General features: G+C 44.3%; 1 protein-coding gene across 2 annotated transcripts in view; it reads right to left on the reverse strand.

Moving 5' to 3' along the window:
• LOC139408436 (GTPase activating Rap/RanGAP domain like 3) overlaps positions 1-27,922 on the reverse strand; it is a 179,208-nt gene that overhangs the window by 25,407 nt on the left and 125,879 nt on the right. For both annotated transcript variants that reach the window (XM_071152299.1, XM_071152300.1), the window contains exons 17-27: positions 24,808-24,882; positions 24,574-24,688; positions 23,646-23,672; positions 21,877-21,981; positions 17,974-18,090; positions 15,590-15,756; positions 6,303-6,461; positions 6,040-6,106; positions 4,626-4,733; positions 3,963-4,081; positions 364-499 (exon numbers count right to left, since the gene is read on the reverse strand). In XM_071152299.1, the coding sequence (XP_071008400.1) occupies positions 364-499; positions 3,963-4,081; positions 4,626-4,733; positions 6,040-6,106; positions 6,303-6,461; positions 15,590-15,756; positions 17,974-18,090; positions 21,877-21,981; positions 23,646-23,672; positions 24,574-24,688; positions 24,808-24,882 (1,195 nt within the window). The remainder of the gene's footprint in view (positions 1-363; positions 500-3,962; positions 4,082-4,625; positions 4,734-6,039; positions 6,107-6,302; positions 6,462-15,589; positions 15,757-17,973; positions 18,091-21,876; positions 21,982-23,645; positions 23,673-24,573; positions 24,689-24,807; positions 24,883-27,922) is intronic.

The raw sequence follows: 27,922 nt of genomic DNA on the forward strand, positions 1-27,922 counted from the left end.
CAGTTCAGGTCCCATGATATATACTACACTCTACCCCCTCTAAAGCCCAGTTCAGGTCCCATGATATATACTACACTCTACCCCCTCTAAAGCCCAGTTCAGGTCCCATGATATATACTACACTCTACCCCCTCTAAAGCCCAGTTCAGGTCCCAGGCTATATACTACACCCTTCATCCTCTAAAGCACAATTCAGGTCCCACACCCAACTCTCTATCCAGAGTAACACACTAGCACTCTGGAGTACGTGTGCATATGTCACACCCACTAACTACTGCAGTCTCCCAAAATGACACAGATGAAGTGTGCGTTTCCAATTGTGTTGTCATCCTATAACGTGATTGGTTGCTTGGTGAGGCTTACCGTCTCCGAGCGGCAATGGGAACACGGGCATCTCGTAGCCGGTGGGCGTCTGTGGGGAACTCTGGGAACTGGTGTCCCGGGAGCTGCAGTTGGAGGCAGAGTTGACCGGAGCGGACGACACAAAGTAGATGTCTGACTGATGGAGGGGATGGGGGAGATGAAGGGATTTAAAGAAACGGAGAGGAGGAGAAAAAGTGGAGAAGGAGAAATATTGATAGAGGTAGAGAGAGATTGTGAAAGAGAAAGTGGGGAAAGATGAAGAGATATAGAGAAATAATGAGAGAGAGAGAGAGAGAGAGAGAGAGAGGGGTGTTGGTTAGTGAAATAATGCCATCACCTGTCTTAGGTTCTGAACAAACAGAGTAAAAACTCACAGACAACTAGGAAAAGCTCAAACCAAATGTATTCACCCACTGGGTCCAACAGCTGCAAAGACAAAGCATGATTACACAATCACATCTATTTATACCCTCCTACTAGGCTGGGTCAACTCCTTACACATCTATTTATACCCTCCTACTAGGCTGGCTCAACTCCTTACACATCTATTTATACCCTCCTACTAGGCTGGGTCAACTCCTTACACATCTATTTATACCCTCCTACTAGGCTGGGTCAACTCCTTACACATCTATTTATACCCTCCTACTAGGCTGGCTCAACTCCTTACACATCTATTTATACCCTCCTACTAGGCTGGGTCAACTCCTTACACATCTATTTATAACCTGCTACTAGGCTGGCTCAACTCCTTACACATCTATTTATACCCTCCTACTAGGCTGGGTCAACTCCTTACACATCTATTTATACCCTCCTACTAGGCTGGGTCAACTCCTTACACATCTATTTATACCCTCCTACTAGGCTGGCTCAACTCCTTACACATCTATTTATAACCTGCTACTAGGCTGGGTCAACTCCTTACACATCTATTTATACCCTCCTACTAGGCTGGGTCAACTCCTTACACATCTATTTATAACCTCCTACTAGGCTGGCTCAACTCCTTACACATCTATTTATAACCTGCTACTAGGCTGGGTCAACTCCTTACACATCTATTTATAACCTCCTACTAGGCTGGGTCAACTCCTTACACATCTATTTATACCCTCCTACTAGGCTGGGTCAACTCCTTACACATCTATTTATAACCTGCTACTAGGCTGGGTCAACTCCTTACACATCTATTTATACCCTCCTACTAGGCTGGGTCAACTCCTTACACATCTATTTATACCCTCCTACTAGGCTGGGTCAACTCTTTACACATCTATTTATAACCTCCTACTAGGCTGGGTCAACTCCTTACACATCTATTTATACCCTCCTACTAGGCTGGGTCAACTCCTTACACATCTATTTATAACCTGCTACTAGGCTGGGTCAACTCCTTACACATCTATTTATACCCTCCTACTAGACTGGGTCAACTCCTTACACATCTATTTATACCCTCCTACTAGGCTGGGTCAACTCCTTACACATCTATTTATACCCTCCTACTAGGCTGGGTCAACTCCTTACACATCTATTTATAACCTGCTACTAGGCTGGGTCAACTCCTTACACATCTATTTATAACCTGCTACTAGGCTGGGTCAACTCCTTACACATCTATTTATACCCTCCTACTAGGCTGGGTCAACTCCTTACACATCTATTTATACTCTCCTACTAGGCTGGGTCAACTCCTTACACATCTATTTATAACCTGCTACTAGGCTGGGTCAACTCCTTACACATCTATTTATACCCTCCTACTAGGCTGGGTCAACTCCTTACACATCTATTTATAACCTCCTACTAGGCTGGGTCAACTCCTTACACATCTATTTATACCCTCCTACTAGGCTGGGTCAACTCCTTACACATCTATTTATACCCTCCTACTAGGCTGGGTCAACTCCTTACACATCTATTTATACCCTCCTACTAGGCTGGCTCAACTCCTTACACATCTATTTATAACCTCCTACTAGGCTGGGTCAACTCCTTACACATCTATTTATACCCTCCTACTAGGCTGGGTCAACTCCTTACACATCTATTTATAACCTCCTACTAGGCTGGGTCAACTCCTTACACATCTATTTATACCCTCCTACTAGGCTGGGTCAACTCCTTACACATCTATTTATAACCTCCTACTAGGCTGGGTCAACTCCTTACACATCTATTTATACCCTCCTACTAGGCTGGGTCAACTCCTTACACATATATTTATAACCTCCTACTAGGCTGGGTCAACTCCTTACACATCTATTTATAACCTCCTACTAGGCTGGGTCAACTCCTTACACATCTATTTATACCCTCCTACTAGGCTGGGTCAACTCCTTACACATCTATTTATACCCTCCTACTAGGCTGGCTCAACTCCTTACACATCTATTTATAACCTCCTACTAGGCTGGGTCAACTCCTTACACATCTATTTATACCCTCCTACTAGGCTGGGTCAACTCCTTACATGTCTATTTATAACCTCCTACTAGGCTGGGTCAACTCCTTACACATCTATGTATACCCTCCTACTAGGCTGGGTCAACTCCTTACACATCTATTTATAACCTCCTACTAGGCTTGGTCAACTCCTTACACATCTATTTATACCCTCCTACTAGGCTGGGTCAACTCCTTACATGTCTATTTATAACCTCCTACTAGGCTGGGTCAACTCCTTACATGTCTATTTATAACCTCCTACTAGGCTGGGTCAACTCCTTACACATCTAGACATCCCTGTTGCTAGACAGGATTGTAATCATGGCCCTGCCTGATGCTAGAACGGTGGTGGGTGTGGAAGTGTATGTGTGTGAGATAGGACGGTAGTAGGAGGGTCGTTGGGGTGGGCCCTTCTGGCCCCCCTCCCAGAGGTCACTTCATCTGTTGACTTGACCTCGAGCTGAATTCCTTGCTGCTCCCTAGTTCCTCAGCTGGCCTGCCTTATCAGAGACAAACTATTACCCTTCACCTCCTTAGAAACATGTCAACAGAATATTAACTTTCTGTCTCATTCAGTAACTTTCCTAACCACCCTTCAGTTCCTATCCACCCTTCAGTTCCTATCCACCCTTCAGTTCCTATCCACCCTTCAGTTCCTATCCACCCTTCATTGACCCCAACATACACATTCCCTATACATGTAAAGTCATCAATAAGTTCTAGTATGGTAACATGTATCAGTCTATTTCAAGCTAGAATCCAACACCTGCTACAACATGATGAGGTAGTGTTTCATGTTGTTGAATGGTACAGTCTGCATGTGCCCTTCTGTTGTGTATGAGGTGTGTGTTTGATAGTGTGTATGTGTGGTCCCTCCGGGATAATAAACTGATTGAAATAAGATTGCTGAGAACACACACACACACACACACACACACACACACACACACACACACACACACACACACACACACGCTCACAAACGGACACGCACATACACGCTCATGAACGCTCGTGAACGCATGCACACACGTGCGCACGCACACACACACTTTCTCTCTCTCTTTTGTGTTGTGTAGGAAAAGCGCTTTATAACTCAGATTCATTACCATCATGATTGGGCACTTCCACCTGTCAATCAAACTCACCCTGGAGGCAGTCAGCTGGAGCTCTGGCACGACAGCTGTGTAGACCAGGTTACCGTTGACAACCAGCCGGATCTCAATGGAGTCAGTGGTAAAGGCCAAGATGTAGGGAAACGCACACACTAACACAACAACAACTTCCTGTTATTGAATAAAGAATTAACATCCCATGTGCTGACATAGCATCAGAAAAAGTGCATTTACAGGCAGAATGGAGAATCAACAGGAATAATGAGTGCATGACTATGAAGTAATTATGATTTCAAAGCCCAGCATCAACCTTCTGAAGAACACCTGGCTGAATGGAGCTGATAGATTCGGATAGATGGTTTGGATAGATAATGTCCTAATAAATGAATCCTAAGGGTAAAATTGGTTTGTCAAAGCAGCATGACAGTACAAACATACACATACTAACATAAGAGAAACTGTAGCTTGTGTAATGCATCTTTAGCCAGCCAATCTCTGCTTTCATCATCAGAAACAAACACAGACTCCAACAGACAAACACTCTGGACGACCTAGCCTGGGTGGCCACCCGCTGCATGTTACCATGGTGACGGGGCTCAGGCCAGGGCCGGAGGCTGGGCTGACCATGGGAGGGAGCGGGGTGTGGGGAGGGGTAGGGTGGGGCTGCTGGTTGCTATGGTTACCCGTGCTACTCACCGATGGCGTTGGGCATCTGGTTCCAGCTGAAGTGTAAGTCAGAGGCGTTAGACTGGATCATAGGGGTGGACCCATTGAACGGACACACCTTCTTATAGGAACAGATATCTGGGGAACATATGAGATATACAGTATCAGAACGGATATATTAGTGACTCGATATGCCTTTATACCATGTCATTGTTAAGTCATTACAGGAACAAGTATCTGCACAGAAAGACGAGTTTAGAAACACAAGTCTAAATATAGAAACACAGTCGTTAACCTTGTATATATAGGAACCTTGTATATGTAGGAACCTTGTATATGTAGGAACCTTGTATATGTAGGAACCTTGTATATGTAGGAACTTTGTATATGTAGGAACCTTGTATATGTAGGAACCTTGTATATGTAGGAACCTTGTATATATAGGAACCTTGTATATGTAGGAACCTTGTATATGTAGGAACCTTGTATATGTAGGAACCATGTATATATAGGAATCTTGTATATATAGGAACCTTGTATATATAGGAACCTTGTATATTTAGGAACCTTGTATATATAGGAACCTTGTATATATAGGAACCTTGTATATATAGGAACCTTGTATATATAGGAACCTTGTATATATAGGAACCTTGTATATATGGGCGTTGAGGACAATGTATAATATATATTCAAACGTTACTACACCCTCAGAAATAAAGGTTTGATCCTAAAGGAGTACAGCCGCTGGTCCCTGGGGTGGAATCTCACTGTAAGGAATCTCCTTTTGTATTTTTTGTTATAGGTGCATAATTGTACCCCAGTTCATACCTCAGAGAGTACCTTCCTCCACAGGTAGAACAGCATGCTTTTTGCCTTTGTATCGTAACACTACAGTGACAAAGCAATATGTTCTCTATAAGTGACAAACATGTACTTCTGATAGATCACTTAAACTGGTACAACACTTTTACTCATGAGTGGCCAAAAATAACTCATGAATGCCACACCCCCACTAAGCCATGCCTCCAATATCATTTCCCAGTGTGCCTTGCCTTTGAGGTTACCAACCATGACTGTATGTGTTAGTGACAGATACATGGTTGTTGAATTCGTTCATTTTCATTCCTGTGGCCTTCACCAAGTGAATTCCAAGGTGTATCATTATAATTAAACTCTTCATAAGGCCTTATTTTGAGGGGTAGTTTTACCCTAATACAGCTTACAAGTATTAGGGTAAAATATGGGGTACAAAAATGTACCATTATACTATTTATTCGCACATGTACCCTAAAAGGTACCGAACAGTACCATGTGAAGTCATTATGTGTACCTCTGAAGGTATATGTATTTTGATATTTTTTTATAACCCAACTAACAATACCGTACCTTTATTTTCTAAGAGTGTAGAGTGTACAAATACCCCAGATAAATGGAGACTCACAATTGTAACACAACAAAAGACCAGCCTCCCCATCCTCGTACACATCGATGGCTGCCACAAAGTTGACCTGTGTGCACATGGCAGAGAAGAGCACTGTATTGAATTAATTCTCCTCAATTGTCATTCATTGGCCCATCTTTAACTGTTCTCCTCTAAACTGTAACTCTTCCCCTTCATTGTTGAGCTCCCTCCTCAGTCACCCAAGCAGGTAAGTGGAAGCTAATGTAAATAACAACATAAATCATATTGTTAGGAGGTCTCACCCGGTTGGCGTCTACATGGTGTAGCCTGTATGCGTCCCCGGTGCTCTCGTTGATCAGGTCAAACTGGTGTTTGTAGGCCACACAGATCATGTTGTCGTTCTCCCCTGTAGGACCGTCCACTAGGGCCATGACTACTGGAGGGTCACACAGACAGATCTCCTGGGGGGGGGGGGGGGGGGGGCAGGTCAGGTGGGTGGGCCTCACACAGGTGCATGTGTGTGTGTGTGTGTGAATGCATGCCTGTGTGAGCCTGTATGAGCCTCTCCTCATTCACTAGCTCCATTAGCTGTGGTGAAATGCTGACCTTCTATTGCTCAATGGAATAGCTCAAGAAGTTCTACAACTGCACCGCTGAGAGCATCTTAACTGGCTGCATCACCGCTTGGTATGGCAAAGGCACCGCCCTTGACCGCAAAGCTCTACAGAGGGTGGTGCGGACAGCCCAGTACATCACTGGGGCCGAACTCCCTGCCATCCAGGACCTTTGACTCCAGCCACCCAAAGACTCCAGCCACCCAAGCCATAGACTGTTCACTCTGTTACCTTCCAGCAAACGGTACCGGAGCATCGGCTCTCAGACCAACAGGCTCCAAGACAGCTTCTACCCACAAGCCATAAGACTGTTAAATAATTTTGCACGCCCAATTTTTCAGTTTTTGATTTGTTAAAAGAGTTTGAAATATCCAATAAATGTCGTTCCACTTCATGACTGTGTCCCACTTGTTGTTGATTCTTCACAAAAAAATACAGTTTTATATCTTTATGTTTGAAGCCTGAAATGTGGCAAAAGGTCGCAAAGTTCAAGGGGGCCGAATACTTTCGCAAGGCACTGTATATAGCTCCACATTGATCTGGTACTGGTACTCCCTGTATATAGCTCCACATTGATATGTTACTGGTACCCCCTGTATATAGCTCCACATTGACCTGGTACTCCCTGTATATAGCTCCACATTGATCTGGTACTGGTACTCCCTGTATATAGCTCCACATTGATCTGGTACTGGTACTCCCTGTATATAGCTCCACATTGTCCTGGTACTCCCTGTATATAGCCTCACATTGATCTGGTACTGGTACTCCCTGTATGTAGCTCCACATTGATCTGGTACTGGTACTCCCTGTATATAGCTCCACATTGACCTGGTACTGGTACTCCCTGTATATAGCTCCACATTGATCTGGTACTGGTGCTCCCTGTATATAGCTCCACATTGATCTGGTACTGGTACTCCCTGTATATAGCTCCACATTGATCTGGTACTGGTACTCCCTGTATATAGCTCCACATTGATCTGGTACTGGTACTCCCTGTATATAGCTCCACATTGATCTGGTACTCCCTGTATATAGCTCCACATTGATCTGGTACTCCCTGTATATAGCTCCACATTGACCTGGTGCTGGTACCCCCTGTATATAGCTCCACATTGATATGGTACTGGTACCCCCTGTATATAGCTCCACATTGATCTGGTACTGGTACTCCCTGTATATAGCTCCACATTGATCTGGTACTGGTACTCCCTGTATATAGCTCCACATTGATCTGGTACTCCCTATATATAGCTCCACATTGATCTGGTACTGGTATTCCCTGTATTTAGCTCCACATTGACCTGGTACTCCCTGTATATAGCTCCACATTGATCTGGTACTGGTACTCCCTGTATATAGCTCCACATTGATCTGGTACTCCCTATATATAGCTCCACATTGATCTGGTACTGGTATTCCCTGTATATAGCTCCACATTGACCTGGTACTCCCTGTATATAGCTCCACATTGATCTGGTACTGGTACTCCCTGTATATAGCTCCACATTGACCTGGTACTCCCTGTATATAGCCTCACATTGATCTGGTACTGGTACTCCCTGTATATAGCTCCACATTGATCTGGTACTGGTACTCCCTGTATATAGCTCCACAGTGATCTGGTACTGGTACTCCCTGTATATAGCTCCACATTGACCTGGTACTCCCTGTATATAGCTCCACATTGATCTGGCACTGGTGCTCCCTGTATATAGCTCCACATTGATCTGGTACTGGTACTCCCTGTATATAGCTCCACATTGATCTGGTACTCCCTATATATAGCTCCACATTGATCTGGTACTGGTATTCCCTGTATATAGCTCCACATTGACCTGGTACTCCCTGTATATAGCTCCACATTGATCTGGTACTGGTACTCCCTGTATATAGCTCCACATTGACCTGGTACTCCCTGTATATAGCCTCACATTGATCTGGTACTGGTACTCCCTGTATATAGCTCCACATTGATCTGGTACTGGTACTCCCTGTATATAGCTCCACAGTGATCTGGTACTGGTACTCCCTGTATATAGCTCCACATTGACCTGGTACTCCCTGTATATAGCTCCACATTGATCTGGCACTGGTGCTCCCTGTATATAGCTCCACATTGACCTGGTACTCCCTGTATATAGCTCCACATTGATCTGGTACTGGTACTCCCTGTATATAGCTCCACATTGATCTGGTACTGGTACTCCCTGTATATAGCTCCACATTGATCTGGTACTCCCTGTATATAGCTCCACATTGATCTGGTACTGGTACTCCCTGTATATAGCTCCACATTGACCTGGTACTCCCTGTATATAGCCTCACATTGATCTGGTACTGGTACTCCCTGTATATAGCTCCACATTGACCTGGTACTCCCTGTATATAGCTCCACATTTATCTGGTACTCCCTGTATATAGCTCCACATTGATCTGGTACTGGTACTCCCTGTATATAGCTCCACATTGACCTGGTACTCCCTGTATATAGCCTCACATTGATCTGGTACTGGTACTCCCTGTATATAGCTCCACATTGACCTGGTACTGGTACTCACAGTATATAGCTCCACATTGATCTGGTACTGGTGCTCCCTGTATATAGCTCCACATTGATCTGGTACTGGTACTCCCTGTATATAGCTCCACATTGATCTGGTACTGGTACTCCCTGTATATAGTTCCACATTGATCTGGTACTGGAACTCCCTGTATATAGCTCCACATTGATCTGGTACTCCCTGTATATAGCTCCACATTGATCTCGTACTCCCTGTATATAGCTCCACATTGATCTGGTACTCCCTGTATATAGCTCCACATTGACCTGGTACTGGTACTCCCTGTATATAGCTCCACATTGATCAAGGTACTGGTACTCCCTGTATATAGCTCCACATTGATATGGTACTGGTACCCCCTGTATATAGCTCCACATTGACCTGGTACTCCCTGTATATAGCTCCACATTGATCTGGTACTGGTACTCCCTGTATATAGCTCCACATTGATCTGGTACTGGTACTCCTTGTATATAGCTCCACATTGTCCTGGTAATCCCTGTATATAGCCTCACATTGATCTGGTACTGGTAATCACTGTATATAGCTCCACATTGATCTGGTACTGGTACTCCCTGTATATAGCTCCACATTGACCTGGTACTGGTACTCCCTGTATATAGCTCCACATTGATCTGGTACTGGTGCTCCCTGTATATAGCTCCACATTGATCTGGTACTGGTACTCCCTGTATATAGCTCCACATTGATCTGGTACTGGTACTCCCTGTATATAGCTCCACATTGATCTGGTACTCCCTGTATATAGCTCCACATTGATCTGGTACTCCCTGTATATAGCTCCACATTGACCTGGTACTGGTACCCCCTGTATATAGCTCCACATTGATATGGTACTGGTACTCCCTGTATATAGCTCCACATTGATCTGGTACTGGTACTCCCTGTATATAGCTCCACATTGATATGGTACTGGTACCCCCTGTATATAGCTCCACATTGACCTGGCACTCCCTGTATATAGCTCCACATTGATCTGGTACTTGTACTCCCTGTATATAGCTCCACATTGATCTGGTACTGGTACTCCCTGTATATAGCTCCACATTGACCTGGTACTGGTACTCCCTGTATATAGCTCCACATTGATCTGGTACTGGTACTCCCTGTATATAGCTCCACATTGATCTGGTACTCCCTGTATATAGCTCCACATTGATCTGGTACTGGTACTCCTTGTATATAGCTCCACATTGATCTGGTACTGGTAATCCCTGTATATAGCTCCACATTGATCTGGTACTCCCTGTATATAGCTCCACATTGATCTGGTACTCACTGTATATAGCTCCACATTGATCTGGTACTCCCTGTATATAGCTCCACATTGACCTGGTACTGGTACCCCCTGTATATAGCTCCACATTGATATGGTACTGGTACCTCCTGTATATAGCTCCACATTGATCTGGTACTGGTACCCCCTGTATATAGCTCCACATTGACCTGGTACTCCATGTATATAGCTCCACATTGATCTGGTACTGGTACTCCCTGTATATAGCTCCACATTGATTCGGTACTGGTACTCCCTGTATATAGCTCCACATTGATCTGGTACTGGTACTCCCTGTATATAGCTCCACATTGATCTGGTACTGGTACTCCCTGTATATAGCTCCACATTGATCTGGTACTCCCTGTATATAGCTCCACATTGACCTGGTACTGGTACCCCCTGTATATAGCTCCACATTGATATAGTACTGGTACCTCCTGTATATAGCTTCACATTGATCTGGTACTGGTACCTCCTGTATATAGCTCCACATTGACCTGGTACTCCCTGTATATAGCTCCACATTGATCTGGTACTGGTACTACCTGTATATAGCTCCACATTGATCTGGTACTGGTACTCCCTGTATATAGCTCCACATTGATCTGGTACTGGTACTCCCTGTATATAGCTCCACATTGATCTGGCACTGGTACTCCCTGTATATAGCTCCACATTGACCTGGTACTCCCTGTATATAGCTCCACATTGATCTGGTACTGGGACTCCCTGTATATAGCTCCACATTGATCTGGTACTGGTACTCCCTGTATATAGCTCCACAATGATCTGGTACTGGTGCTCCCTGTATATAGCTCCACATTGACCTGGTACTCCCTGTATATAGCTCCACATTGATCTGGTACTGGTACTCCCTGTATATAGCTCCACATTGATCTGGTACTGGTACTCCCTGTATATAGCTCCACATTGATCTGGTACTGGTGCTCCCTGTATATAGCTCCACATTGACCTGGTACTCCCTGTATATAGCTCCACATTGATCTGGTACTGGTACTCCCTGTATATAGCTCCACATTGATCTGGTACTGGTACTCCCTGTATATAGCTCCACATTGATCTGGTACTGGTGCTCCCTGTATATAGCTCCACATTGATCTGGTACTGGTACTCCCTGTATATAGCTCCACATTGACCTGGTACTGGTATTCCCTGTATATAGCTCCACATTGATCTGGTACTCCCTGTATATAGCTCCACATTGATCTGGTACTGGTACTCCCTGTAAATAGCTCCACATTGATCTGGTACTGGTACTCCCTGTATATAGCTCCACATTGATCTGGTACTGGTACTCCCTGTATATAGCTCCACATTGTCCTGGTACTCCCTGTATATAGCCTCACATTGATCTGGTACTGGTACTCCCTGTATATAGCTCCACATTGATCTGGTACTGGTACTCCCTGTATATAGCTCCACATTGATCTGGTACTCCCTGTATATAGCTCCACATTGACCTGGTACTGGTACCCCCTGTATATAGCTCCACATTGATATGGTACTGGAACCTCCTGTATATAGCTTCACATTGATCTGGTACTGGTACCCCCTGTATATAGCTCCACATTGACCTGGTACTCCCTGTATATAGCTCCACATTGATCTGGTACTGGTACTCCCTGTATATAGCTCCACATTGATCTGGTACTGGTACTCCCTGTATATAGCTCCACATTGATCTGGTACTGGTACTCCCTGTATATAGCTCCACATTGATCTGGCACTGGTACTCCCTGTATATAGCTCCACATTGACCTGGTACTCCCTGTATATAGCTCCACATTGATCTGGTACTGGTACTCCCTGTATATAGCTCCACATTGATCTGGTACTGGTACTCCCTGTATATAGCTCCACATTGATCTGGTACTGGTGCTCCCTGTATATAGCTCCACATTGACCTGGTACTCCCTGTATATAGCTCCACATTGACCTGGTACTGGTACTCCCTGTATATAGCTCCACATTGATCTGGTACTGGTACTCCCTGTATATAGCTCCACATTGATCTGGTACTGGTGCTCCCTGTATATAGCTCCACATTGACCTGGTACTCCCTGTATATAGCTCCACATTGATCTGGTACTGGTACTCCCTGTATATAGCTCCACATTGATCTGGTACTGGTACTCCCTGTATATAGATCCACATTGATCTGATACTGGTACTCCCTGTATATAGCTCCACATTGATCTGGTACTGGTACTCCCTGTATATAGCTCCACATTGATCTGGTACTGGTGCTCCCTGTATATAGCTCCACATTGATCTGGTACTGGTACTCCCTGTATATAGCTCCACATTGACCTGGTACTGGTATTCCCTGTATATAGCTCCACATTGATCTGGTACTCCCTGTATATAGCTCCACATTGATCTGGTACTGGTACTCCCTGTATATAGCTCAACATTGATCTGGTACTGGTACTCCCTGTATATAGCTCCACATTGATATGGTACTGGTACCCCATGTATATAGCTCCACATTGACCTGGTACTCCCTGTATATAGCTCCACATTGATCTGGTACTGGTACTCCCTGTATATAGCTCCACATTGATCTGGTACTGGTACTCCCTGTATATAGCTCCACATTGTCCTGGTACTCCCTGTATATAGCCTCACATTGATCTGGTACTGGTACTCCCTGTATATAGCTCCACATTGATCTGGTACTGGTACTCCCTGTATATAGCTCCACATTGACCTGGTTCTGGTACTCCCTGTATATAGCTCCACATTGATCTGGTACTGGTGCTCCCTGTATATAGCTCCACATTGATCTGGTACTGGTACTCCCTGTATATAGTTCCACATTGATCTGGTACTGGTACTCCCTGTATATAGCTCCACATTGATCTGGTACTGGTACTCCCTGTATATAGCTCCACATTGATCTGGTACTGTATATAGCTCCACATTGATCTGGTACTCCCTGTATATAGCTCCACATTGACCTGGTACTGGTACCCCCTGTATATAGCTCCACATTGATCTGGTACTGGTACCCCCTGTATATAGCTCCACATTGACCTGGTACTCCCTGTATATAGCTCCACATTGATCTGGTACTGGTACTCCCTGTATATAGCTCCACATTGATCTGGTACTGGTACTCCCTGTATATAGATCCACATTGATCTGGTACTGGTACTCCCTGTATATAGCTCCACATTGATCTGGTACTGGTACTCCCTGTATATAGCTCCACATTGACCTGGTATTCCCTGTATATAGCTCACATTGAGCTGGTACTGGTACTCCCTGTATATAGCTCCACATTGATATGGTACTGGTACTCCCTGTATATAGCTCCACATTGATCTGGTACTGGTACTCCCTGTATATAGCTCCACATTGACCTGGTACTCCCTGTATATAGCTCCACATTGATCTGGTACTGGTACTCCCTGTATATAGCTCCACATTGATCTGGTACTGGTACTCCCTGTATATAGATCCACATTGATCTGGTACTGGTACTCCCTGTATATAGCTCCACATTGATCTGGTACTGGTACTCCCTGTATATAGCTCCACATTGACCTGGTATTCCCTGTATATAGCTCACATTGAGCTGGTACTGGTACTCCCTGTATATAGCTCCACATTGATATGGTACTGGTACCCCCTGTATATAGCTCCACATTGACCTGGTACTCCCTGTATATAGCTCCACATTGATCTGGTACTGGTACTCCCTGCATATAGCTCCACATTGATCTGGTACTGGTACTCCCTGTATATAGCTCCACATTGATCTGGTACTCCATGTATATAGCTCCACATTGATCTGGTACTGGTGCTCCCTGTATATAGCTCCACATTGACCTGGTATTCCCTGTATATAGCTCACATTGAGCTGGTACTGGTACTGCCTGTATATAGCTCCACATTGATCTGGTACTGGTACCCCCAGTATATAGCTCCACATTGATCTGGTACTGGTACCCCCTGTATATAGCTCTACATTGATCTGGTACTGGTGCTCCCTGTATATAGCTCCACATTGACCTGGTACTCCCTGTATATAGCTCCACATTGATCTGGTACTGGTACTCCCTGTATATAGCTTCACATTGATCTGGTACTGGTGCTCCCTGTATATAGCTCCACATTGACCTGGTACTCCCTGTATATAGCTCCACATTGATCTGGTACTGGTGCTCCCTGTATATAGCTCCACATTGACCTGGTACTCCCTGTATATAGCTCCACATTGATCTGGTACTGGTACTCCCTGTATATAGCTCCACATTGATCTGGTACTGGTACTCCCTGTATATAGATCCACATTGATCTGGTACTGGTACTCCCTGTATATAGCTCCACATTGAGCTGGTACTGGTACTCCCTGTATATAGCTCCACATTGATCTGGTACTGGTACCCCCTGTATATAGCTCCACATTGATCTGGTACTGGTACTCCCTGTATATAGCTCCACATTGATCTGGTACTGGTGCTCCCTGTATATAGCTCCACATTGATCTGGTACTGGTGCTCCCTGTATATAGCTCCACATTGACCTGGTACTCCCTGTATATAGCTCCACATTGATCTGGTATTGGTACTCCCTGTATATAGCTCCACATTGATCTGGTACTGGTACCCCCTGTATATAGCTCCACATTGATCTGGTATTGGTACTCCCTGTATATAGCTCCACATTGATCTGGTACTGGTGCTCCCTGTATATAGCTCCACATTGACCTGGTACTCCCTGTATATAGCTCCACCTTGATCTGGTACTGGTACTCCCTGTATATAGCTCCACATTGACCTGGTACTCCCTGTATATAGCTCCATTCTTGTGTATTTTATTTAAATCCTTCTCGTGTTACAATTTTATTTTCATTGGGAAAGGTTCTTAAGTAAGCATTTCACGGTAAAGTTTACAGTTGTGTTTGGCGCATGTGACAAATAAAATTAGATTGTATTTTACTTGGAAGGTATACTGATTATTGACTTGTTGAACTCATTCAATAATTCCCCCCAAACATGTGTACGTGTTGTGTGTGTTTCTGTGTGCGATTAAACTGCGTGAGTCTGTATGTGTCCACTCGTGTGTACAGCTTCTCTCACCCGTATGTACTGGAACTGGTCCACGGGCGAGTGGGTTGCAGCAGCGAGGGTGCCTGGGCCGTCGAGGCGGGGCTGTTTCCTGGTGATGAGGAGGAGCTTATTCCTGATGGCCGCCACGATCCTCAACTCTGACCCATGGTGGGTGTTGATGGAGTATAGGTGACACCCTGGGACAGAGAGGAAGGGGGAGGTGGAGAGAGTGGAAGAGAAAAGGCAGAGGAGAAGAGGAGAGAGAGAGGATAAAGGTGTGTGAGAGAGAAAAAGAGAGGGGAAGATATGTTTGAGTGGTTAGCTACAGTATGCAATAGAGCAATGGAATTATTACTACTATTACTATTACTACTATTATTATTATTACCATTACTGTTATTACTATTAGTATTATTATTACTGTTATTACTATTAGTATTAATATTACTGTTAATACTATTAGTATTATTATTACTGTTATTACTATTAGTATTATTATTACTGTTATTACTATTAGTATTATTACTACTGTTATTACTATTAGTATTATTATTACTGTTATTACTATTATTTATATTACTCTGAGCAAATGATTACTATTATTACTATTACTCTGAGCACATTACTCTGAGCACATTCCTCTTTGAGTGCTGCTGCTATCCTTCCCTTTGCTATCTGCCTCTGCTATCCCTCCCTCTGCTATCCCTCCCTCTGCTATCCCTCCCTCTACTACCTTCCCTCTGCTACCCTCCCTCTGCTATCCCTCCCTCTGCTATCCCTCCCTCTGCTATCCCTCCCTCTGCTACCCTCCCTCTGCTATCCCTCCCTCTGCTATCCCTCCCTCTGCTATCCCTCCCTCTGCTATCCCTCCCTCTGCTATCCCCCCCTCTGCTATCCCTCCCTCTGCTATCCTTCCCTCTGCTATCCCTCCCTCTCCTACCTTCCCTCTGCTATCCCTCCCTCTGCTATCCCTCCCTCTCCTACCTTCCCTCTGCTATCCCTCCCTCTGCCATCCTTCCTCTGATATCCCTCCCTCTGCCATCCCTTCCTCTGCTACTCCCCTCTGCTACAGAGAGGGTTTCAAGTGACACTATACTTACACACAGAGTGAGTCTATGCAACTTATTATGACTTGTTAAACAAATCTTTACTCCTGAACTTATTTAGGCTTGTCATAACAAAGGATAGAATACTTATTGACTCAAGGCATTGCATATTTTCAGTTTTAATTCATTTGTAAAAATGTCTAAAAACATAATTCCACTTTGACATTATGGGGTATTGTGTGTAGGGCAGTGACACAAAATCACAATTGAATCCATTTTAAATTAAGGTTGTAAAAACAAAATGTGGAACAAGTCAAGGAGAGTGAATACTTTCTGAAGGTCCTGTATGTTCCTATATAGAGCAGTTTGTCATGGTCCTGTATGTTCCTATATAGAGCAGTTTGTCATGGTCCTGTATGTTCCTATATAGAGCAGTGTGTCATGGTCCTGTATATTCCTATATAGAGCAGTTTGTATGTTCCTATATAGAGCAGTTTGTCATGGTCCTGTATGTTCCTATATATAGCAGTTTGTCATGGTCCTGTATGTTCCTATATAGAGCAGTTTGTCATGGTCCTGTATGTTCCTATATAGAGCAGTTTGTCATGGTCCTGTATGTTCCTATATAGAGCAGTTTGTATGTTCCTATATAGAGCAGTTTGTCATGGTCCTGTATGTTCCTATATAGAGCAGTTTGTCATGGTCCTGTATGTTCCTATATAGAGCAGTTTGTCATGGTCCTGTATGTTCCTATATAGAGCAGTGTGTCATGGTCCTGTATGTTCCTATATAGAGCAGTGTGTCATGGTCCTGTATGTTCCTATATAGAGCAGTGTGTCATGGTCCTGTATGTTCCTATATAGAGCAGTTTGTATGTTCCTATATAGAGCAGTTTGTATGCTCCTATATAGAGCAGTTTGTCATGGTCCTGTATGTTCCTATATAGAGCAGTTTGTCCAACTAGCTTAGCTGACATGTGTGCTGTCAAGGTTGCTAGACTTTACAAAATACAAACATTGCTTGAATTCTTGGGTTATGATACCAGTGTGGCAGTTGTACTAAGGCATAAATGTTCTTAAAGAATCAATGTGCATCATTAATTAAAATGACAATTTAACAGATAAAGAGATTATGCTTCAATATCGTTTTTTCTTCTTGTTACGTAGAATTAGGCATAATGATTATGCCTCTAGATTGCAGGAACAAGTTGTTTCAGATGTTTGAAAAATTCTCAGATGGACCACCCCCACCCGATCCTCACATACTTTGTGCCCCCTCCAAAATAATGGGTGCATGACACCCCTGTGTGTGTGTGTGTGTGTGTGTGTGTGTGTGTGTGTGTGTGTGTGTGTGTGTGTGTGTGTGAACCTTTGGTCTTTTCCAGTTTGTTCTCTCGGCTGTCACACTTGGTGCGAACCAGCTGCCTCTCCTCCAAGCCTCTCTTGAGCATGCTCAGTCTGAACACATAGAGACGCGCATCCTTCCCTGGGAAACAACACAACAAAACATCCTCATTGAAGCTAATCTGGGGTTTGTGTTTCAGCCCAAAAGTAGCCCTGAGATGTAAAACGAAGGATAGCGATTGAGAAATGTAACCAGCTTCAAATGAATAAACACAGCTGTGGCCTGACAGACCATGAAATCAAAATGTTATAAATATGCAAATATTCCAGATTGGACATTTAATACATTTTTTATAAATGTTGTTCTGTTTTCCATGTTTCTGTAATAGTGTTCCGCTGTAGGTAACCTGTAGTCTGTATCCACCCACAAACCACCTGTGTTCTGACACATGTAGCCTGTTAAAGGCCAAATGTAGCCGTTTTTATTTCAACATCATATTATTTCTGGGTACCTTAATGTAATAGACTTGTTGGCAAAAAAACTATTTATCAAGCAAGATTTTTGCTAAGACTGTCTGGATGGGTCTGAGTAGGGAGGGGGAAACTGAGATCTAGCTGTTATTGGCCGAGAGGTTTGGAACTCACTTTGTTATTGGTCTATTAACCAATTTACTGCATGGTGATGTCACAATGGAATGCCGACTCTCCCACAATAGCAAACCAACCAGCAACTATCAGGAAATAGCACTGATAAAAAAATCATACTTTTCCAGTGATAGTTTCAATATAATATAAAACACATGCAAATCTGTATTTATTTTTTACTGCACTGGTCCTTTAACAGAAAGCAATCTTGGAATATTGTCACAACATGTTGTGTGAGATTAAAATAGGCTTAACTAAATCTCTATGGAATCCAAACACTGGTAGCAGCTAATTTAAAGAGGTCACAATTTAGTGAGTTCTGTCTGTCACTATTATGGTGCATGAATTAGAATGTATGAAGATACAAGACTAGCATGTGTGATTGGTGCTATATGTCATCTGAAATTGAATTTCTTGCAAAAGGTTCATTCAAATTCAAACAAGCTGCATTGGCATGACCATTTCTTCTGTTCTGTCTGTCTATGTGACTGTCTCTGTGTGTGTCCGTCTGTTTCTCTCTTTCACTTGCTTCCTTCATATTTGTCTCTCTCTCTGTGTTATTTCTCCCTCTCTCTCTGTGTTCTTTCTCCCTCTCTCTGTGTTCTTTCTCCCTCTCTCTCTGTGTTCTTTCTCCCTCTCTCTCTGTGTTCTTCCTCCCTCTCTCTCTGTGTTCTTTCTCCCTCTCTCTCTGTGTTCTTTCTCCTTCTCTCTCTGTGTGTTCTTTCTCCCTCTCTCTCTGTGTTCTTTCTCCCTCTCTCTCTGTTCTTTCTCCCTCTCTCTCTGTGTTCTTTCTCCCTCTCTCTCTGTGTTCTTTCTCCCTCTCTCTCTGTGTTCTTTCTCCCTCTCTCTCTGTGTTATTTCTCCCTCTCTCTCTGTTCTTTCTCCCTCTCTCTCTGTGTTCTTTCTCCCTCTCTCTCTGTGTTCTTTCTCCCTATCTCTCTGTGTGTTCTTTCTCCCTCTCTCTCTGTGTTCTTTCTCCCTCTCTCTCTGTTCTTTCTCCCTCTCTCTCTGTGTTCTTTCTCCCTCTCTCTCTGTGTTCTTTCTCCCCCTCTCTCTGTGTTCTTTCTCCCTCTCTCTCTCTGTGTTCTTTCTCCCTCTCTCTGTGTTCTTTATCCCTCTCTCTCTGTTCTTTCTCTCTCTCTCTGTTCTTTCTCCCTCTCTCTCTGTGTTTTTTCTCCCTCTCTCTCTGTGTTCTTTCTCCCTCTCTCTCTGTGTTCTTTCTCCCTCTCTCTCTGTGTTCTTTCTCCCTCTCTCTCTGTGTTCTTTCTCCCTCTTTCTCTCTGTGTTCTTTCTCCCTCTCTCTCTGTGTTCTTTCTCCCCCTCTCTCTCTGTGTTTTTTCTCCCTCTCTCCCTGTGTTCTTTCTCCCTCTCTGTGTTCTTTCTCCCTCTCTCTCTGTTCTTTCTCCCTCTCTCTCTGTGCTCTTTCTCTCTCTCTGTGTTCTTTCTCCCTCTCTGTGTTCTTTCTCCCTCTGTGTTCTTTCTCCCTCTCTCTCTGTGTTCTTTCTCCCTCTCTCTCTCTGTTCTTTCTCCCTCTCTCTGTCTGTTCCTTCTCCCTCTCTCTCTGTGTTCTTTCTCCATCTCTCTGTGTTCTTTCTCCCTCTCTCTCTCTCTGTGTTCTTTCTCCCTCTGTGTTCTTTCTCCCTCTCTCTCTCTGTGTTCTTTCTCCCTCTCTCTCTGTTCTTTCTCCCTCTCTCTCTGTGTTCTTTCTCCCTCTCTATCTCTGTTCTTTCTCCCTCTCTCTATGTGTTCTTTCTCCCTCTCTCTCTGTGTTCTTTCTCCCTCTCTCTGTGTGTTCTTTCTCCCTCTCTCTGTGTGTTCTTTCTCCCTCTATCTCTGTGTTCTTTCTCCCTCTCAATAGGTCAACCCAGAACCTGAAAAAAAAACACACACACACACACACACACACACACACACACACACACACACACACAGCAGTCTACAGGGGGAGGATGTGTATAGGTCAGCCCCCTCAGACCACAAAGGGAGATCAATGTGTTCGCTAGAGTGACTGAGACACAAGTAAACACCCTAAAATACACAAGGGGAGAGAGAGAGAGAGAGAGAGAGAGAGAGAGAGAGAGAGAGAGATAGAGAGAGAGAGAGATAGAGAGAGAGAGAGAGAGAGAGAGAGAGAGAGAGAGATGGAGGTAGGGAGAGATGGAGGTAGGGAGAGATGGAGGTAGGGAGAAAGAGAGGGAGAGAGAGGGAGGGATGGAGGTAGGGAGAGAGAGAGAGAGGGAGGGATGGAGGTAGGGAGAGAGAGAGAGAGAGAGGGAGGGATGGAGGTAGGGAGAAAGTGAGAGAGGGAGGGATGGAGGTAGGGAGAAAGTGAGGGAGAGAGAGGGAGGGATGGAGGTAGGGAGAAAGAGAGGGAGAGATGGAGGTAGGGAGAAAGAGAGGGAGAGAGAGGGAGGGATGGAGGTAGGGAGAGAGAGAGAGAGGGAGGGATGGAGGTAGGGAGAAAGTGAGGGAGAGAGAGGGAGGGATGGAGGTAGGGAGAAAGAGAGGGAGATAGAGAGAGGGAGGGATGGAGGTAGGGAGAAAGAGAGGGAGAGAGAGAGAGGGAGGGATGGAGGTAGGGAGAGAGAGAGAGAGGGAGGGATGGAGGTAGGGAGAAAGAGAGGGAGAGAGAGGGAGGGATGGAGGTAGGGAGAGAGAGAGAGAGGGAGGGATGGAGGTAGGGAGAAAGAGAGGGAGAGAGAGGGAGGGATGGGGGTAGGGAGAAAGAGAGAGAGAGAGAGGGAGGGATGGAGGTAGGGAGAAAGAGAGAGAGAGAGGGAGGGATGGAGGTAGGGAGAAAGAGAGAGAGAGAGGGAGGGATGGAGGTAGGGAGAGAGAGAGGGAGGGATGGAGGTAGGATTGAAAGAGAGAGAGGGGGTTAAGAAAGGTGGGTAGGAGTGGGCGGGAGCTAAATTAAAGAAGGGACATAGAACAGGAGACAGAGAAGGTAAGGGAGAGAAAGAGGAGGAAGCAGATGAAAATAGAGAGGGAGACAGTTATGTAGGAATGGAGAAACAGTAGAAATGAAATGAAAGACAGTATGGAGAAACAGTAGAAATGAAATGAAAGACAGTATGGAGGAATGGAGAAACAGTAGAAATGAAATGAAAGACAGTATGTAGGAATGGAGAAACAGTATAAATGAAATGAAAGACAGTATGGAGGAATGGAGAAACAGTAGAAATGAAATGAAAGACAGTATGTAGGAATGGAGAAACAGTAGAAATGAAATGAAAGACAGTATGGAGGAAAGCTGCTCAGTCTAACTAAGGATAGTACCCACCTTTGTCAGCCCTGGTGATGAGGAGGTCCTGAGGCTCTACAACGTGTATCTGTTTCACCACCATAGTCTTATCAAACACCTGCACTGGGGGCAGGACCTGGGCATCTACAAACACAACACAACACCATAATAGTCTTATCACACACCTGCACTGTGGACAGGACCTGTTATCTACAAACACAACACCATAATAGTCTTATCACACACCTGCACTGTGGACAGGACCTGGGCATCTACAAACACAACACCACACCATAATAGTCTTATCAAACACCTGCACTGTGGACAGGACCTGTTATCTACAAACACAACACCATAATAGTCATATCACACACCTGCACTGTGGACAGGACCTGTTATCTACAAACACAACACCATAATAGTCTTATCACACACCTGCACTGGGGGCAGGACCTGTTATCTACAAACACAACACAACACCATAATAGTCTTATCACACACCTGCACTGTGGACAGGACCTGTTATCTACAAACACAACACCATAATAGTCTTATCAAACACCTGCACTGTGGACAGGACCTGGGCATCTACAAACACAACACAACACCATAATAGTCTTATCACACACCTGCACTGTGGACAGTACCTGTTATCTACAAACACAACACAACACCATAATAGTCTTATCACACACCTGCACTGTGGACAGGACCTGTTATCTACAAACACAACACAACACCATAATAGTCTTATCACACACCTGCACTGTGGACAGGACCTGTTATCTACAAACACAACACCATAATAGTCTTATCAAACACCTGCACTGTGGACAGGACCTGTTATCTACAAACACAACACCATAATAGTCTTATCACACACCTGCACTGTGGACAGGACCTGTTATCTACAAACACAACACCATAATAGTCTTATCACACACCTGCACTGTGGACAGGACCTGTTATCTACAAACACAACACAACACCATAATAGTCTTATCACACACCTGCACTGTGGACAGGACCTGTTATCTACAAACACAACACCATAATAGTCTTATCACACACCTGCACTGTGGACAGGACCTGTTATCTACAAACACAACACAACACCACCATAGTCTTATCACACACCTGCACTGGGGGCAGGACCTGGGCATCTACAAACACAACACAACACCATAATAGTCTTATCACACACCTGCACTGTGGACAGGACCTGGGCATCTACAAACACAACACAACACCATAATAGTCTTATCAAACACCTGCACTGTGGACAGGACCTGTTATCTACAAACACAACACCATAATAGTCTTATCAAACACCTGCACTGTGGACAGGACCTGTTATCTACAAACACAACACCATAATAGTCTTATCAAACACCTGCACTGTGGACAGGACCTGTTATCTACAAACACAACACCATAATAGTCTTATCACACACCTGCACTGTGGACAGGACCTGTTATCTACAAACACAACACAACACCACCATAGTCTTATCACACACCTGCACTGTGGACAGGACCTGTTATCTACAAACACAACACAACACCACCGTAGTCTTATCAAACACCTGCACTGTGGACAGGACCTGTTATCTACAAACACAACACAACAGAACACCATAGTAATTTCTCTGTTGGCTATTCAGCACCAGCCAGTATTATTAGTGGGTCTTACCAACTGTTATTACAAACACTGATATTGTTGCTGCAATAATGAAACCATTGGCTGATATAGTTGGCTGAAAGGTGATGTAGCACTGAATGGGGAGAGTTTAGTGTGTTACACTCACCTGGGTTTGAAAGAAGTGGATCAACAGCTGAAATATAGGGACATTATAACAGTAAGAATTTGACTTTCAGATTACAATTACATCAATGCTGATTGAATCATTGACATCGCTGCTGCACCAGTTTCAACTGTTCTCTCTGCGGCTATGGAACCCTGACCTGTTCACCGGACGTACTACCTTGTCCCTGACCTGTTCACCGGACGTGCTACCTTGTCCCTGACCTGTTCACCGGACGTGCTATCTTGTCCCTGATCTGTTCACCGGATGTGCTATCTTGTCCCTGATCTGTTCACCGGATGTGCTACCTTGTCCCTGACCTGTTCACCGGACGTGCAACCTGTCCCAGACCTGTTCACCGGATGTGCTACCTTGTCCCTGACCTGTTCACCGGACGTGCAACCTGTCCCAGACCTGCTGTTTTCGACTCTCTCTACCGCACCTGCTGTCTCTAACTCTGAATGATCAGCTATGAAAAGTCAACTGACATTTACTCCTGAGGTGCTGACCTGTTGCACCCTCTACAACCACTGTGATTATTATGATCTGACCCTGCTGATCATCTATGAACATTTGAACATCTTGGCCATGTTCTGTTATAATCTCCACCCGGCACAGACAGAAGAGGACTGGCCACCCTCTAGGGTTCTTCTTAGGTTCCTGCCTTTCTAGGGAGTTTTTCCTAGCCACCATGCTTCTACATCTGCATTGCTTGCTGTTTGGAGTTTTAGGCTGGGTTTCTGTACAGCATTTCATGACATCAGCTGATGGAAAAAGGGCTTTATAAATACATTTGATTGATTGATTGATATTCATGGCTAAGTGATAATTGAATAATGCATAGGACAGTGATAATAAAACATAATCCACTTTATTCATGAAGCACTTCCATTTTAAATCCTCAAAGTGTGTGTGTGTGTGATGACCTCACCATCTATCATCATGACCCCTGCTGCTTCCGTGGCGACCAGCAGAGACTGACCCCAGGAGTCAGCACACACTGTCTCATAGGGAAACGTACTGCAGAATGACTGGGACTCCCACGGCTGTAACACACACACACACACACACACACAAGTATGAGGATACAAGGAAAACACAACAGGTATAACAACAGGCCTGTATGGTATGGCATGCTACAGTATGGATGGTTCAGTCAAATCACCTCTTTTCTACACAGGCCTGTAGTGACCAGACTGGTTGGGGCGTCTCCTCTGACGATGGTCTTCAGCTTTAGTGCCTGGACAACAGGGAGAGAGTCTAAGTGACTGTGTGAGTGTGTGTGTAAGATATAGAGAGAAAGAGAGAGAGAAATAGAGAAAGAGAAATAGAGAGAGAGCGAAAATGAAAGAGAGAGAGAGAGAGAAAGAGAGAGGTGAGAGAGAGAATGAGAAATAGAGGGAGAGAGAAAATGAAAGAGAGAGAGAGAGAGAGAGAGAGAGAGAGAGAAAAAGAGAAAAAGAGAGAGAGAAAGAGAGGTAGAGAAAGAGAAATAGAGAGAGAGAGGTGAGAGAGAAATAGAGAGAGAGAGGTGAGAGAGAAATAGAGAGAGAGAGGTAGAGAAAGAGAAATAGAGAGAGAGGTAGAGAAAGAGAAATAGAGAGAGAGAGCTGAGAGAGAAAGAGAGACAGACAGACAGAGAGAGAAATAGAGAGAGAGATAAAGAGAGAGAGATGGCCTTTTATGCCATTAAAAGGAACATAAAATTTGACATACCAATTAGGATCTGGCTAAAAATACTTTAATCAGTTATAGAACCCAATGCCCTTTATGGTTGTGAGGTCTGGGGTCCGCTCCCCAACCAAGAATTCACAAAATGGGACAAACACCAAATTGAGACTCCCCATGCAGAATAATTTTTCTGCAAAAATATCCTCCATGTACAGTGTAAAACATCAAATAATGCATGCAGAGGAGAATTAGGCCGATACCCGCTAATTATCAAAATCCAGAAAAGAGCCGTTAAATTCTACAACCACCTAAAAGGAAGCGATTCCCAAACCTTCCATAACAAAGTCATCACCTACAGTATAATTTGCATTGTGTGCCCCCCCAACCCCTCTTTTATGCTGCTGCTACTCTCTGTTCATCATATATGCATTGTCACTTTAACTATACATTCATGTACATACTACCTCAATTGGGCCGACCAACCAGTGCTCCCGCACAGTGGCTAACCGGGATATCTGCATTGTGTCGCACCACCCACCAACCCCTCTTTTACGCTACTGCTACTCTCTGTTCATCATATATGCATAGTCACTTTAACCATATCTACATGTACATACTACCTCAATCAGCCTGACTAACCGGTGTCTGTATGTAGCATCGCTACTTTTATAGCCTCACTACTGTATGTAGCCTGTCTTTTTACTGTGGTTTTATTTCTTTACTTACCTAATACCTTTTTTGCACTGTTGGTTAGAGCCTGTAAGTAAGCATTTCACTGTAAGGTACACCTGTTGTATTCGGCGCACATGACATATAAACTTTGATTTGATTTGATTATAAAAAAAAACATTTCTCCCCAATTTCGTGTTTTCCTATTGCTAGTTACAGTCTTGTCTCATCGCTGCAACTTCCCGTACAGACTCAGGAGAGGCGAAGGTCGAGAGCCGTGCGTCCTCCGCAACACAACCCAACCAAGCCGCACTGCTTCTTGACAAAATGTCCACTTAACCCGGAAGCCATCCACACCAATGTGTCGGAGGAAACACCGTACACCTGGCGACCATGTCAACGTGCATGTGCCTGGCCCGCCACAGGAGTTGCTAGACCGCAATGGGACAAGGACAACCCTGCCGGCAAAACCCTCCCCTAACCCAGACGACACTGGGCCAATTGTGCACCGCCCCATGGGTCTCCCAGAGTCGCGGCCGGCTGCGACAGAGCCTGGCCTTCAACCAGGATCTCTAGAGGCACAGCTAGCAACTGCGATGCAATGCCTCAGATCACTGCACCACACGGGAGGCCAACTCGCCATCACCTACAGTACAGACAAATAAACTTGGAGAAGAGCCCCCTAAGCAAGCTGGTCCTGTGGCTCTGTTCACAAACACAAACACACCCCACAGAGCCCCAGGAGAGAAACAGCAACACAATTAGATCCAACCAAATCATGAGAAAACAAAAAGATAATTACTTGACACATTGGAAAGAATTTACCAAAAAACAGAGCAAATTAGAACGTTATTTGGCCCTAAACAGAGAGTACACAGTGGCAGAATACCTGACCACTGTGACTGACCCAAACTTAAGGAAAGCTTTGACTATGTACAGACTCAGTGAGCATAAAGAGAGAAGACAGGCTATGTGCTCTTTTGCACTTCCTAACCTCCTGCCAAATGTATGACCATATTAGAGACACATTTCCCTCAGATTACACAGACCCACAAATAATTTGAAAAACAAATCAAATTTTGATAAACTCCCATATCTATTGGGTGAAATACTTTAGTTTGCCATCACAGCAGCAAGATTTGTGACCTGTTGCCACAAGAAAAGGGCAGCCAGTGAAGAACAAACACCATTGTAAATACAACCCATATTAATGTTGATCTATTCTCCCTTTGGTACTTGAACTATTTGCACATCATTACAACACTGTAGATATACATAATAGGACAATTGAAATGTCTTTATTCTTTTGGAACTTTTGGAAGTGTAATGTTTACTGTTTTATTGTTTATTTCACTTTTGTTTATTATCTATTTCACTTTCCTTGGCAATGTAAATATTGAACTTGCTCTGGTGCATTCTGTCGTTGTGACTTTTTTGATTGTCCTAGCTGTGTTTGTGTTAGTGTGGGTGTACTGTATGTCCTAGCTGTGTGTGTGTTAGTGTGGGTGTACTGTATGTCCTAGCTGTGTTTGTGTTAGTGTGGGTGTACTGTATGTCCTAGCTGTGTTTGTGTTAGTGTGGGTGTACTGTATGTCCTAGCTGTGTGTGTGTTAGTGTGGGTGTACTGTATGTCCTAGCTGTGTTTGTGTTAGTGTGGGTGTACTGTATGTCCTAGCTGTGTGTGTGTTAGTGTGGGTGTACTGTATGTCCTAGCTGTGTGTGTGTTAGTGTGGGTGTACTGTATGTCCTAGCTGTGTGTGTGTTAGTGTGGGTGTACTGTATGTCCTAGCTGTGTTTGTGTTAGTGTGGGTGTACTGTATGTCCTAGCTGTGTTTGTGTTAGTGTGGGTGTACTGTATGTCCTAGCTGTGTGTGTGTTAGTGTGGGTGTACTGTATGTCCTAGCTGTGTTTGTGTTAGTGTGGGTGTACTGTATGTCCTA

The sequence above is a fragment of the Oncorhynchus clarkii genome, chromosome 5 (genome assembly GCF_045791955.1).
Source record: "Oncorhynchus clarkii lewisi isolate Uvic-CL-2024 chromosome 5, UVic_Ocla_1.0, whole genome shotgun sequence".
In the NCBI taxonomy this organism is placed as follows: Eukaryota; Metazoa; Chordata; class Actinopteri; order Salmoniformes; family Salmonidae; genus Oncorhynchus; species Oncorhynchus clarkii.